General features: G+C 45.8%; 1 protein-coding gene across 5 annotated transcripts in view; it reads right to left on the bottom strand.

Annotated features, from left to right (window-relative positions):
* Window positions 1-15,741, bottom strand: part of LOC139546945 (kalirin-like) — a 258,891-nt gene that overhangs the window by 15,194 nt on the left and 227,956 nt on the right. For 4 of the 5 annotated variants that reach the window (XR_011669290.1, XM_071355934.1, XM_071355936.1 and 1 more), the window contains exons 35-48: window positions 9,306-9,577; window positions 6,331-6,468; window positions 5,420-5,515; window positions 4,591-4,709; window positions 4,247-4,313; window positions 3,474-3,577; window positions 3,087-3,156; window positions 2,754-2,840; window positions 2,548-2,640; window positions 2,361-2,411; window positions 2,038-2,115; window positions 1,135-1,320; window positions 721-892; window positions 94-335 (exon numbers count right to left, since the gene is read on the bottom strand). Coding sequence is in view for 4 of the 5 variants with exons in the window: in XM_071355934.1 (XP_071212035.1) it covers window positions 94-335; window positions 721-892; window positions 1,135-1,320; window positions 2,038-2,115; window positions 2,361-2,411; window positions 2,548-2,640; window positions 2,754-2,840; window positions 3,087-3,156; window positions 3,474-3,577; window positions 4,247-4,313; window positions 4,591-4,709; window positions 5,420-5,515; window positions 6,331-6,468; window positions 9,306-9,577 (1,775 nt within the window). In the remaining variant the exon portion in view is untranslated. The remainder of the gene's footprint in view (window positions 1-93; window positions 336-720; window positions 893-1,134; window positions 1,321-2,037; window positions 2,116-2,360; window positions 2,412-2,547; window positions 2,641-2,753; window positions 2,841-3,086; window positions 3,157-3,473; window positions 3,578-4,246; window positions 4,314-4,590; window positions 4,710-5,419; window positions 5,516-6,330; window positions 6,469-9,305; window positions 9,578-15,741) is intronic. The other variant, XM_071355937.1, reaches the window with a different exon arrangement.

Genomic DNA, 15,741 nt, shown 5'->3' with positions numbered 1-15,741 from the left:
TTCAGTACTTCTTGTCTGCGAGTTTAAAGTAAACAAAGTTTCAACATCTCCTGTTGAAATGTAAAACTAGGGCAGACAACAGACCGGACTCACCCTCGTGGAGTCATAGCGTTCGCTGTGTTTCATGGGGTCAAAGCAGGAGCTGCCGTTGGAGGTAGATAGTTTGAGAGGAGTTGGGGTCCTACCCGGTCCTGCCAGGGGGGGTTTCTCTGCCCCCACAGAGGAGGAGGAGAGGGGCCTGCTGTTGGAACTGGGGGGCCGACTGCCCGACGGGTTTCTGGTGAGGGATTGGGAACAACCCTTCTCCTTGTGGTACTCAATGGGAGACTGCAGGGCTGTGGTGATAGTCCAACGTTACACACAATCAATAAACGAAAAGCCACATGTGCGTATTCTGTGTTAGACAAATGAGGACCACGATAGAGGTGAAAGTAGTATTAGTGTTGAGGCTGTAGTTATGACTAAATGTGTTTTGATCTAACTACTGAAAATAACGCTAGGGTTGCAAAATTCAGGTACCTTTCTCACATTTCCCAGGTTTTCCAGGAATTTTTGTTGGAAGATTATCTGAATCATGAGCGAATAAGCATGGAATCCGGAATCCTCCTACTAGGATTTCTGGAAAAACTTCTGGGGATCTTGGGAAAATTACCGGAATCTTGCAACCCTAGATTTAGCTAATGAAGGTAGAGGCGTATGTCAGACAGGAAGTTCTCTCACCAGACAGGAAGTTGCTCTGGGCATCCAGGACCTGGCTGACATGTTGGACCCACACCTGCTTGATGTCCAGGTTGGCCGCCTGCAGGGTGAAGCGCTCGGCCGAGCCTCGACACGACAGCACAAACTTACACGGGTCATTGTCCACATGCTCCTCCAAGCCCAGGTAGCTCACCTGTCACAATGAAACACAAGAACGCTAACTCAACACTGCTCAATTCATCAACAACGCTATTTGTGTGGTCTTTTCTATGGACTCCGTATTTTATAATGTTCTCCAACCCTGCTTTCAAACCAAAATGTCTCTGGGGACAATAAAGTTTGGTTGATTGATTGAATGCAACAGTAGGAAATTGCCTAAAAGTTTCTGGTCCATGATGTCCCAATAGCATTCACTGTTGTTTTGACATTACTTGCCTTGATGCTCTTCTTGAACTGGTAGCCTGGGGTGGACGAGCCCTTGCGGAGGAGCTCGCTGAAGATGACGATCTGCTCAAAGAGGAAGACCCTGCGCTCCTTGCTGCGCGACAACACGCCCGTGTCCTGTTCCGTTACAAAGAACGTCTCCTGCTGCAGCAGTTTACCCTGGCTGGTCAGCTTACCCTGGGGGGAGGAGAGCGTGGGCGGGCACACACAGGATCAGTTACGACTCAACATCTATCAACACTGGAGAATAAAGCAGTCAGCCATGGCCCAGTCTGTCTGTCAACACAACGGCATTACCCAGTCTATCAGCCCCTTCTCTTCTCACCAGGTCATAAAGCTAACAGCAGACCCTTGTATTGGATCTAAGACCAGGGTTGCATCTCAAATGGAACCCTATTGCATATTTAGTGCAATACTTTTGACTAGGGCCTAATAGGGCTCTGGTCAAAAGTAGTGCACTATATAGGGAATACGATGCCATCCAGGCCATTGGCAAACACAGTGCTTTAATCTCGCCACTGTTACAGCAGGCTAGGCAAATCTTTGCTTCATTTAGAGGTCAGAGATTTCATGTAGTCTGAGTGTCATCAAAGAGACTTTTATTACACCTGTGGAAGAACAAACATGACCCGCTGGAGTTAAATAGTCCAATAACACAGCTTCATGAGTCATTTCACATTTTTCACAAACTGAGCATGGATTGAAACAATCCTAAAATCATAGCTGATCCGGGTGCTAAAATCCTGTACATGTATGCCATAACAAATGTAATTATACCACACTCTTGATCTGCGGCGCTATTTGTTTCCTATTTATTGACTCCCTCGAAAACAGTGGTGGTTGTTACTGAGTGGAATATCCTGGCTAAATTCAATTACATTAAATGTACAGCACCTCATAGCCTTGTAGTCTGCCAAGATTCATCATGTCATTGCACAGCTTGGGGACCTGGGACATTAAACCAACTGCTTTCTGTAAAACACATTGAGAATGGTGTGAGCATTGACATTGATACAGCAGTGATGGTGGACACATAAAACGTCAAATAGGGTCACACAATTCCAGGGACTTCCTGGTTGAAAGATTCCTGGAATCAGGAGGATTGCCTGGTTTTTCCCTCTGGTAAACGAGGTATTTTGGGAAAGTTACTGGAATTCTGGCAACCTATAGACAACAACACATACAGTATAGTTGTAATCGCAAATCGCTTCTGTTACCTCCATCTCTTGGCAATCTAGTCCTGCTTTGGAACTATACTTTAAGAAGTCCTGAAGAAAGAAAAAAAGGGTTGTGTGTATTCAATAGGGCATTGAGAAAAACCTCCATTAGTTTCAGGTAATTATATCGAAGGGCATGTCTTTCAGGGATTACTTGTACGCCAGGAGTTTAGCGTTGTAGTCTTACCTTTAGAAGCAGCTGATACTTGGTAATTCTCTGAATTGGCTTTATGAGAAAGTCACTTATGCCAAGTCTTGAGCTGACCTCTTGCTGTACACCCTAAAGTAGAATTAAATGCAATTAGCATTAGGCATATTTATAACGCAAAGAAAATATTACAGAAAGTTGTTCTCAGACTACTCAAGAATTCTCAAAAGTGTTGTACGGCTCACCTCGAAGAATGTGTCGTACTCGGCGACAATGAATTCAGACTTGGGCTTGTTCTGGCAGTAAACCACATACATGTGTAGTCGCCTCTCCTGTATAAAAGAAAAATAATATTAGCATCTTTCCTCTCATTTAATTTTCAGGTCAAACGGTTGAAAATTTGAAAATTATCTTTCCTCTGATTTCTCTTCCACTTCTTCTGAATAATCATTTTGACCTACATAAGTCACCTATGGTTGTTAAATGTGTCTAACTTGAAGTTCTACCAGGGCCAGTATCATGTACAATCAAACATACTGAACAACATCCGAACGACAAAGGGGACCCGACTCACGTACATGTTTAATGAAAAGCTCAGGAAGGTGCTCGTTGTCTTCAAGACATTTCTCCAGCTCACCGACAAAAAAACTGTGGGAGGAAACATTCTCTCAGTCACTCTGTAGGGCAATGAGGCAAGCCAAAATAGTGCTAAACCACAAGAGGAGTGACCTGGTTTGGTCTTCTAGACTAAATGATAAAACAATCCAGTTATGGGAGGTTTCTGGCTGGTCAACGTGTGAAATTCTCCCCAATATCACAAATATACATAGTGTATATGTCCCAAATGGCACCCTATTCCCTAATAGTGCACTACTGTTGACCAGGGCCCATAGGGATATGGTTAAAAGTTGTGCACTACATAGGGAACCATTTGGGACTCAGACAAGTCAGGAGACAAGACTTACTCTTTGTGCCAGTCGTAGATCTGGTGAATATTCCCAAAAACGATTTTGTCTTTTCCTTTCATATCTTCAGGGACTCCCTTATCCTCGATCGTCTTCATGAACCCCTTAAAGAGAAAAAAACAGACCGAATTAAGGTCATGGACTCGATAAGACAGGAAACATGAGTCAGATATTGATCAGCATTGTAAGACTAGCTTGCAGTGGAAAAAGAGAATAGGATGACTAAATATGGTTGAACTTATGGACTGCATCCCAAATGGCATCATATTCTCTATTTTAGTACACAATATAGGGAATAGGGTGTCATTTGGTACTCAACCTTGGATGTGAGAAAACCTCTATCCACTCATCTCAATATGTAATCTAAAACCCAACCCAATAATCAAACAATGTTTTCTGAGGAGTTGTGTATGTAAATACAGTCACAAATCGGGGAGCCTCTCTGTGACTTTGACAGAAATACCAAAGGACACAAGGTAAATAGAACGACAACAAGGACATAGCCCCGCTGCCAGTCCAACACTTGGGATGCGTCCATAAAAGCACACTATTCCCTATATACAGCAGTGCACTGGTCAAACGTAGTGCACTAAAGAGGGAATGGGGTGCCATTTGGGACAAAGACTGAGAGATTCCTGAATTGTCAAACTAGAGCAGTGACTGGTCACATTCTCCACTGCTACTAGGACATGCCTCTCTCTCATGCTCCTTCCCCACTATTGAGCCTGAATAGACCCCCCCCCCCCGTTAGGACGAGATTCTTGTTAACTCACCTCCACTACAATCCCCAAGTCCTTGACATAGTCCTTCTCGGTCTGCACCAGCTCATTGAGGACAAACCTGAGGAAAAGGACATGTGTGCTTAATGACCTGAATACACACAGGAGGCAGCATTTCTCAGCAGCATGAACCAACTTCAAGGGAAGAATATAATAGCTTTATTGTTCCTATGAGGGAACTTGTTTTCTGAGTGGTTAAAAAATAAACCAATATAAACAGAGTAGGTTAAACAGTAGACCTTCTAGGTGTCCTTCTGAGTGTTACACATGTAACCAAACAGAGGAAAGGAAGGCGACATCAGATCCATTAGTGTGTGGCTAAGCTACATGTCTCTTACATGCGTCCGCGCAGAGCTTTGGCCTTCTGATCCATTTCAGGGTTCCTGGGCAGGGCTGGGCTGGTCTGTTCCGGAGGGGTCAAAGTGGTGAAGCTGGGGTAGGCACCTGGCTCCAGATTCTAACAAAGGAGAGAGACAGGATATGAAGCCAAGGGATCAGAAGTCACAGTCATACAGTCAGTCCACTGCTGTGACACAGGGAGAGGGAGCTGATGGAGAAGAGATCACCCTCTGCTTAACCAATGAGCTGCCATAGCCAAATAAACACTCTGTTCAACTGTATTGTACTCTTTCGGAAATGGCTCCACATGTACAAAGCTGAAAGAGAGTCGTAAACAGAATGGGAGTTAATCAAAACATTGCCAAATGAAGAACATTCATAAAGGAAGCTACTGTGCAGCAGTAGCTTGGAACCTTATCACCTCATCTGCCACCTGACGTCACACTACTTATCTGATCTGTATGTGGCAAGACTGCCCGTGTCTCAAATGGCACCCGATTTCCTGTCTAGTGCACAACTTTTGACACGAGCCTTATCAAAAGTAGGGCGCGAAATAGGGAATAGGGTGCCGTTTGGGACTCAAAAGGTGTTCTGTCATCCACATTCAGAAAGGAAGATATTTGCAAACTGTCCTGCATGACAGCATGAATATGCAGCTCCCAGTCAACGTGACATGGTTAGTGGGGTTTGAAAAGCGGAAGTTAGAACGAGTGGATGACGTCAAGCGGACGAGAGCGTTAGTGCGTCACCGACTTAGTGTGCAAAGTGAGTATGCAGAAATGGCAATTGCTCAATGCCGTTTCGTATTTCTTCACCTTCCGAACTTACCATCTTAGTTTGGACCAACTTTTCTATTGCACTGACCAGCTCCGCAGCGCTGGGGACATCGGCAGAGCCCTGACGCGCAGCAAGCAATGCGGAGGACTGCAAGGCACAGTTTAGGAGGAAGGGAAGGAGAGAAGGAATAGAGACAGAGAGACAAAGGTAGTTATTAGATAAGCGCTTAGTCTGGACCCAGCTACAAAAGACAAGCTTTAGTGGAGCAACGTGAGGTGCTGTTGGAATTATACACAAGCTACATCAGTTAGTAGTAGGCCTGGCACATTTCAGTGTCAAAGTGTACGTCCCAAATGACACCCACTACTTTTGACCAGGGCCCATAGGGTGCCATTTGGGACAAAGAAGTGGGGTGGGCTCTTGTATATAGAGTCAAGTGAGAGAATGAAAGTGCAACAGTGTGTTAGTTAGTCAGTCACGTCACACACAGGGAAGCAGCTCTTCCAGCTGTAAACCAAGCCAGTACACATAATGCTTCCCATTCAGCAGACACGGATTCAGCTGCAGACACATCTGGTAGTTAGTGCCATGGTGTTGCATAGTACACATAGGCAGCAGAGGAAGGGAAGTGGAGGGGGCTGCAGGTGGACACATCTTATGAGCCTGTGCTGAGTGACATAGCAGATTTTCGAGATCAATAAGGTCGTTAACCTGAAGGGAAGACGTCCACTAACCGAAGACGTCCATTAACCGAAAGGAAGGCTATTCGCTTAGCTGTGTCCCAAATAGCACACTATCACCCTACAGTGCCCTTTGGACCCAGGTCAAAAGTATTGCACTATGTAGTGAATAGGGTGCCATTTTGGACGCATCCAAGAAGTAACTCCAACAGAGTGAGCTAGTAGACTTAAAGGGGTAGAAGAGGTAATACAGTGTCATAGTGAGGGGGTGCCATGCCATACCTTCTCCTCCTGGGACGAGGGGTCCTTGATGATCTCCATGGGGGGCGGGAGGGGGGTGTGAGAGTCGTCCTCCGGCTCCTCCTCTCCTCCGCTCTGCATTCCAGAGGACTTGGACAGGGTGCGCTCCTTCCTGCCCCTCTGTAGGGAGAGAAGGGTAGAGAGGGTAAAGTCCGGGTGGAGCAGGAGGGGTTAATGTGGGTCATTGTCCCGGAGTTCACGGGGGTGTCCTGCTCCATCACAGTGCCTCTCTTTGTCTCAACATCACACTGGGTGCCACACAGCCACCAGCCAGAAAGTCACGGGCAGGCATAGACTGCATCCCAAATGGCACCCTATTCCCTATGTAGGGCACAACTTTTGACCAGAATTAGTGCACTATATAGGGAGCCGTTCTAATCACAGTCCCACTGATATGGGACCAAATCATGTGGAATACTTCTGTGACCATTCCATTAGGATTTTTATGATGGGGCTGTGCTAGGAATGAGAACAAGGAATCTACTTTTCTGTTACTGTGAAATTATACTGTAGCAGCAGAAACTTTTTTTCTTTACCCCTTTTTCTCTCCAATTTTGTGGTATCCAATTGGTAGTTACAGTCTTGTCCCATCGCTGCAACTCCCGTACAGACTCAGGAGAGGTGTAGGTCGAGAGCCATGCGTCCTCCGAAACAAGACCATGCCAAGCCGCACTGCTTCTTGGCAAACTGCTCGCTTAACCCGGAAGCCTGCCACATCAAGGGGTCGGCGGAAACACCGTACAGCTGGCGACCGTGTCAGCTGGCGACCGTGCATGCGCCCTGCCCGCCACAGGAGTCGCTAGAGCATGATGGGACAAGGACATCCCGGCCGGCCAAACCGTCCTAACCCGGACGACGCTGGGCCAATTGTGCACCGCCTCATGGGTCTACCGGTCGCGGCCGGCCGGCGACACAGCCCAAGATCGAACCCGGGTCGGTGGTGATGTCTCAAACACTGCGGTGCAGTGCCTTAGACCGCTGCGCCACTCGGGAGGCACGGCATATCCTTTTGGTTGGCATCTAAAACATTTACATGCAGCAGTTGCTGAAGTACAGCACAATATTGCTCTGCTATCCATCAACCAAATGAGAAGTACGAAATAGACTACCTGCACTGACGACAAATTCTCTCTACTTTTCCTCATGCACAGAGATGCTTGTAATTGCTCAAATTTGCTTGAAATTAGTTGATACTGAAATTGATTCAGAAAGATGCCAATAGTTCATGACTTGTGATGAAACCATAATTGCATGTCCGTACTGTGAGACGCCTAAGACAGCGCTATAGGGAGACAGGACAGACAGCTGATCGTCCGCGCAGTGGCAGACCACGTGTAACAACACCAGCACAGGATCGGTACATCCGAACATCACACCTGCGCGACAGGTACAGGATGGCAGCAACAACAACTGCCCGAGTTACACCAGGAACGCACAATCCCTCCATCAGTGCTCAGACTGTCCGCAATACGCTGAGAGAGGCTGGACTGAGGGCTTGTAAGCCTGTTGTAAGGCAGGTCCTCACCAGACATCACCGGCAACAACGTCGCCTATAGGCACAAACCCACCATTCACTAACGAGTCGCGGTTTTGTCTCAGCAGGGGTGATGGTCGGATTCGCGTTTATCGTCGAAGGAATGAGCTTTACACCAAGGCCTGTACTCTGGAACGGGATCGATATGGAGGTGGAGGGTCCGTCATGGTCTGGGGCGGTGTGTCATAGCATCATCGGACTGAGCTTGTTGTCATTGCAGGCAATCTCAACGCTGTGCGTTACAGGGAAGACACCCTCCTCCCTCATATAGTACCCTACCTGAAGGCTCTTCCTGACATGACCCTCCAGCATGACAATGCCACCAGCCATACTGCTCGTTCTGTGCGTGATTTCCTGCAAGACAGGAATGTCAGTGTTCTGCCATGGCCAGCGAAGATCCCATTGAGCACGTCTGGGACCTGTTGGATCGGAGGGTGAGATTTAGGGCCATTCCCCCCAGAAATGTCCGGGAACTTGCAGGTGCCTTGGTGGAAGAGTGGGGTAACATCTCACAGAAAGTACTGGCAAATTTGGTGCAGTCCATGAGGAGGAGATGCACTACAGTACTTAATGTAGCTGGTGGCCACACCAGATACTGACTGTTGATTTTGTTCCCCCCTTTGTTCAGGGACACATTATTCCATTTCTGTTAGTCACATGTTCAGTTTATGTCTCAGTTGTTGAATCTTGTTATGTTCATACAAATATTTACACATCTTAAGTTTGCTGAAAATAAACACAGTTGACAGTGAGAGGACGTTACTTTTTTTGCTGAGTTTACTTTTGATGAGGGCCCATAGGGGTCTGGACAAAAGGAGTGCACTATATAGGGAATAGGGTGTAGATATGTCATAAGATAACAGCTTATACTTTAGCCTTGGGGAATTGCTCCTCTATCGATGGGAGGATTTTCTTTTTTGGGGGGAATGCTGCAGATACACAATCACTGTAGTTATCAACCTTTGGTTGCATGTGAAGTAAGGTTCAAGAGAGGTTCAGAAAAACTGATCTGAAGGGGAATCATCACAATGGTTTGGAAAGATCTCTTCCAAACCATTGCCTGAACTGTACTTCGAAATATGATCCATTCACTTAAAACCCTTTGTTAAACGAAAAGAGCCTGAAAGAACCACAACTCCCCCAGATGCAGTGTATTCCCACAACATGTGACCTTTAAAAGGGCAATTTGTGATTCAAAGAACTGTGATGGACATGTCTTTTAGAAACCAATTACGGTATGTTACAGAGACATGGTGGAGAGGAGAGCGAAAGGGAGAGAGAGAGAGATGCGGCAGAGACAAGGAGACGCTAATGACCTCGTCTACACTCTCCACCTGCGAGAGAAGGCGAGCGATAAAGAGAAATCGAGAGACGCGATAGAGAGGAGAGAGACGCGGTGGAGAGGAGTCAGGACGCTCATTACCTCGTCTACGCTCCCGTCGTGCAGGGAGCTCTCAGGCGGCCCCAGGTCGATGCTCTTGCGGCCGTCCCTCTTCTTGTGCTTGCTGGGGAACTTCTTGACGCTGCTGCCGTGGCTGAGGCGACGCACAGGGCTGGTCAGCCACTTCTTGAGGGTGTTGCCCGAGCGCTTCGGTCCCGGAGAGCTGGACTGGATGGAGCTCAGGGAGGCCTGGGACTGCAGGTTGGCCACCGACTCGGTCTTCGCTCCTTCGGGCCCGCTGACCGAGTAGTTCTCTGGAAAGGGAGGAGACAAACAGCATTTTAGACTTCAGAATTCAGTTCAGATATTTCTCCTTGGCTCTGGGCGCGTCCCTAATGGCACCCTATTCAAATCAAATGTATTTATATAGCCCTTCTTACATCAGCTGATATTCCCTATCTAGTGCATTACTTTTAGCCAGGGCCTATAGGAAATAGGGTGCCCTTTTGGTTGCAGACCCCTTGGTCTCGTCTCAGCATACTGTACTAACTAGAGTGATGTCCCTTGTCGCCTGAGGTATACTAACAAACGCTATTCTTTTTTAACCCATTACTTCCCAAAGGAATTGGGTGAACAAACAGTCGTGCGTTTATCAACATTGCTGAATGGCATACTGCATGAACGCGCTCACAACCCAGTAATCAACATTGGCCAGTGTAATACTACAACTACTACTGACTTTATTGTCCCCATGGGGAAATTTTGTTGCAGTGTCATGTACACATTTAAAGTGGCGTTTAAATACTACGTAGGAATGCAAGTCATTTGTATACCAACATTGCTCAATGTAGGATACTACTGTACAGGAATGCAAGTCACACAGTGTGTTTTCTCAGCTGGCTCCAAAAGGATCATTTACATCATGTTGTAAAGTGTATATTGCAGTGCGTTAGCTAATAGTTACACCATTTGCACTGTTAATCATTGATGTTTATTTTAAGCCAATAAAAAGACTGCACGGTTGTTTTTCATAATGGCTAATAATGAGGACTAGTTTCCACTATTATTACTACTAACCGGTCAACCACCTTGTGTCAAGTTGAAGATGTCTGTATGTGTTGCTGGATTCAGACTAGCTGTGGGCCAGAGCGTGAGGACGTTTGCCTCTGCATTCTGTTATGGTCCATGTATCCTTACATAGAAACAAAATTCCTCTGTGGAAGGATACATGGACTGAAACAGAGCCCAGAGCAATGTCCTCACACTCTGGACCAGAGCTAGCTAGATCCAGACTAGGGCCAGAGTGATTAGAGCCAAAAGCTCCTGAATCATTTCCTTGGCGCATCCTGGTCCACCACTATATGCAGGCCTTACGAAGCCAAAAGCACCTCCCAAGGTTGTTCGGTCTTAGCCTTGGCCTGTCTCCTCTTTGTTCTCACAATGCACCAGCCGCAGTTTCAAACGCAATAGAGTTCAATGACTTTCGCTGGCTGTGTATTTGAGCGCACGTCAACAAACAGTCACTAACTCCGGGTGTTCAGTAGCGTCTAACATCCCAAAACATGTTGCAACGAAAAACAAAAAAGGTATGTGTCTAATTAGGCTAGCACCACACCATTTCAAAACATTTCCTTACCACTGAAAACAACTGAAGTATTGTTAGTATTAGTAAATATTAAAAGCGGCTGCCCCGTCCATTGGGATCAAAAATAGCTCGATACGGAAGGAAACATTTGGCCAAGCCATTGAGATGAAAGGGGGGATATGTTTGTGCTGTGGGGGAGGGCCTCTGTTGACCAGGCCAGCCAGGTCAAACAACTCACAAGTCTGCAGTAAAAAGCTGACAGTGTCCATGCTGTTATCAGCAGGCTGGGGAGATATTTGCTGCTACGGTCAGCCCTATTGTGGCAAACAAAAGAGGGAGGATAACGCAAATATCCCGCTTCTCTGCTAAACATGGTATCTTTCTCACTCTATCTCTTCGCCATTTCTCTCTCACTCTTTCCCTCTCACTGGACTGACCTAGACTTAATTTCCCATCTATTTGAGGCAATGTGGGAAAGTATGACAGTGCTATCCATAATAACAGCGGACTACATGTTCGGGCCCTGTACTAGAAGAATCTCAGTCCTGCTTATCGTGCAACTTAGTTTGCATAGAATCTATCCCGAAAATTGTATTATAGGTGTTGAGTGAAGCTGTGAAATGAAGCATGAAATCCTAAGTCCTGAAATATGTTAATATAAAAATGGGGAATGTATAGATTATGGAGCAGACAGTGGCATCTGTCTAATACTAATAGGTTTAATCCAAAGGGTTAACAGTTCATGCGTTCCAACAGCCTCCATTCATTCCAAAGCGACCTTCATTGAATGGAACCCAAATGGCACCCTATTCCCTATATAGTGCACTATTTTTGACCAGAGCGCTAGTGTAGTGCACTAAAAAGAGAACTGGTTGTCATTTGGGATGCATGCATTGAGAGTAAAGTGTAGCGTGTGGGGCTGCTGACTAGCTGCCTTTTGTGCTAGATGACTCATTACAGGGAAGTGGCCTTGAGGAGAATCATGTGGACCAAGCCTAGTAGTTAGATATTGTAAAGTAGAACAACGCGGCAACCCAGAGCCATATCAGAGCCCCAGCCACAATCTCTCCCTCTGGAGACAGTCAATAACAGGGCAGCGAGAAAGAGGGGGGGGGGGGGTAGTCCTCTGTAGCTCAGTTGGTAGAAATACCCTGATGAAGACAGCTTTGTCTGTCGAAACGTTGGTTATCAGGTTTTTAAATGATTGAATCGGAGCCCCTAGATTGTGCGGCTTTTCTTTTTCAAGTGTTCTACTCCGTTAGCCAGCACCTCGCCTAAATAGGTGTGCGTTTCTTTCGCCTCCAGAAACTGAAACGAGGAACAGTTACAAAAAAAAACACGGGAAATAAAATGACACAGATGATTGCCTGCTGAAAAGCACTTTGGGGAGCAGCGCGTCACACTTAGACTTGATGACAACAGCAGACATGTGCTGGAAAAATAGTCTCTCTCTCATTAGGCCCTGCTCTGTGTGCACATGGCCCATGTCCCAAATGGCCCCCTATATATTGCACTACTTTTGACCAAGGCCCACAAGGATGCCCAAAATTAGTGCACTACATAGGAACCATTTGCGACGCACAAACGGTCCTCTTAAGCGCCTTCATTTCCCATCTCGCCAGATTAATGGCTGCACTGACAGAGGGATCATATTCTCATTCCTCACCCTGCTGTCTCACTGTTACCTAGTTCTGATGCAGAATCTGCATGCTCTATCACACGCCTTCTGTTTACACTGGAAACAACCACTAGGAATACTCCCTCCAAACCACAAAGGGGGATTAAAACCGAGGGAAATATTTCGCAATAAGATATTGGAGTTGGACAGTCATCAGGCTTATATCATGACTCCTTAACATGAAATGAAACACATTTGTAAATGTTGGTGACCCATATAAAATGTGGTTTCATGACTTTTTGGAAATTTTTATGCTCGGGTACCACTGCACCAGTTAAACTGTCTGTCTGTCTAAAATGTTTGCGTCGGTTATTATCGCAAGGCGTGAACAGAGTATAATATTTCCGTGTCACCAACAGTGATTAAGTTGTGCGATATAGAGCCACAGTCGCACACAATGGAAACCTGTGGAATGACCTTGAGTCAATTTCCCAGTCTCAGCTACCGAATGCCCAAAAGACGAAAAGCTGAGAGATTTCCCCAACAATTCACTGAAAGATTTTCTTCACCTCCGTGCAGTATCCCAATGACTTGAACCGATTTATAACGGCGCCAGGGTTCACAATAGCCTGTGGAAGACAGGTATTAGAGCAGGCCGGCAGCTGGAGCACGTGAGCGGTAAAATTCCCTGAGATGTTTTCTGTTGAGGACCAATGGTGGCCTAGCTTGACAGGCAGCTAGACAAGCAGACCAGTCTGCACCTCGGTCAGTGTAGGGAGAGGCATGGAGGAAGAGGGAGAAAGAAGAGGCGGTGTTCGTCTACATTCTTGTATAGACCTTATCTAATAATAGTTTTCTAATGACTACCTGTCCTGATATGTGGTGTCAAATATGCAGCAAAACAGGTTCTTAGTACAGAGCTGTAAGCCTACATTTAAAGACGCGTACAGTGTGGAAAGTCCCATAGGTGGAAGTATTAATTAATAGTCATTAATTAAACGGAAGACTATGAGGAGTGTCTGTTCAGAAACGAGTTCAATTAGCCTGAATCGTCGACACCTTTACACAAGGAACCACACCGCTATCTAAGCAAAACGTGTTCACAGAACGTTCCCGCAATCTGCATTTGTTATTCAACGTGCTATATAAACCACAACCTATCTTCTGTAAACTTCCTGAAACCACGGCATGGTTGCATCCAATATGGCACCCAGTCTGTGACAGAGATGTCCTGTCAGCAACGGAACAAGTCAGTAGAAACTGTTTTATCAGGTGTCTCTCAATGAGGGGTTGGCTATGGCTATTCATGACAGTTCTTCACTGTGGTGAATCTTATGATGTCATCAGACTTCCCGTAAAGAAAAAGATAGTCCTTGCCTGCGTGCAACCGAACAAAGATATCGTGCTTTTTTTGTCTGGGTACATACAGTGTTATGTGTACTATCTTATACCTGTCTGTCAATAGAAATACCAAAAACACTGGCATAGTACCCGTAACACGAGCCCCATTAAGGAAAAACACAAGCATAGAATTGACCTTTTCTTCCCTGGAAGTTCACTTTGTGTCATTTTTATAATCTGGAACGATCGCATTCCACGCATAGTGCATTTGGAAAGTATTTAGTCCCCTTGACATTTTGTTACGTTACAGCCTTATTCTAAAATGGATTAAAAAATGTTTTCCCTCGTCACACAATAACAAAGTGACAAAAAAGTATTTTTGCTAATTTATAGAAAATAGAAAACAGAAATACCATATTTACATAAGTATTCAGACACTTTGCTATGAGACTCGAAAATTGAGCTCAGATGCATGCTGTTTCCATTGATTATCCTTGAGATGTTTCTACAACTTGATTGGAGTCCACCTATGGTAAATTAAATTGATTGGACACGATTTGGAAAGGTACACACCTGTCTATATAAGGTCCCACAAGCCATGAGGTCGAAGGAATTGTCCGTTGAGCTCCGAGACAGGATGGTGTCGAGGCACAGATCTGGGGAAGGGTACCAAAACATTTATGCAGCATTGAAGGTCCCCATGAACACAGTGGCCTCCATCATTCTTAAATGGAAGAAGTTTGGAACCACCAAGACTCTTCTTAGAGCTGGCCGCCTGGCCAAACTGAGCAATCGGGGGAGAAAGGCCTTGGTCAGGGAAGTGACCAAGAACCCAATGGTAAATATGACAGAGCTCCAGAGTTCCTCTGTGGAGATGGGAGAACCTTCCAGAAGGACAACCATATTTGCAGCACTCCAATCAGGCCTTTATGGTACAGCGGCCAGGCGGAAGCCACTCCTCAGTTAAAGGCACATGACAGCCTACTTGGAGTTTGCCAAAAAGGTACCTAAAAGACTCTCAGACCACGAGAAACAAGATTCTCTGGTCTGATGAAACCAAGATTGAACTCTTTGGCCTGAATGCTAAGTGTCACGTCTGTAGAAAACCTGGCACCATCCCAACAGTGAAGCATGGTGGCAGCATCATGCTGTGGGGAAATTCTTCAGCATCAGGGACTAGTAGAGTAGTCAGGATCAAGTGAAAGATGAACGGAGCAAAGTACAGAGAGATCCTTGATGAAAACCTGCTCCAGAGCACTCAGGACCTCAGACTAGGGGCGAAGGTTCACCTTCCAACAGGACAACGACCCTAAGCACAAGGCCAAGACAACGCAGGAGTGGCTTTGGGACAAGTCTCTGAATGTCCTTGAGTGGCCCAGCCAAAGCCTGGACTTGAACCCGATCAAACATCTCTAGAGACACCTGAAAATAGCTGTACAGCAACGCTCCCCATCCAACCTGAAAGAGCTTGAGAGAATCTGTAGAGAAGAATGGGAGAAACTCCCCAAATACAGGTGTACCAAGCTTGTAGCGTCATACCCAAGAAGTATCGAGGCTGTAATCGCTGCCAAAAGTGCTTCAACAAAGTACTGAGTAAAGGGTCTGAATACTTGTGTAAATGTGATATCAGTTTTTTATATTTAATAAATGTGCAAACATTTCTAAAAACCTGCTTTTGCTTTGTCATTATGGGGTGTGTGTAGATTGTTGAGGGAAAACAACTATTTCATCAATTTTAGAATAAGGCTGTAATGTAACAAAATGTGGGAAAAGTCAAGGGGTCTGAATACTTTGCACTGTATCTGAAGAGTTTTCAATTCTCTCAGTGTGGTTGACATAATCTGCAAGCCGGCTTCCATTTGCTGAACGAGCAAAACGTGAACCCCGAAAGGATTTAAAAACAACAAGAGCACCAATAACCCAGACATTGGATA

Source organism: Salvelinus alpinus, chromosome 20 (assembly GCF_045679555.1).
Source record: "Salvelinus alpinus chromosome 20, SLU_Salpinus.1, whole genome shotgun sequence".
Taxonomy (NCBI): domain Eukaryota; kingdom Metazoa; phylum Chordata; class Actinopteri; order Salmoniformes; family Salmonidae; genus Salvelinus; species Salvelinus alpinus.
This window is presented reverse-complemented; position numbering and strand designations above follow the sequence as displayed.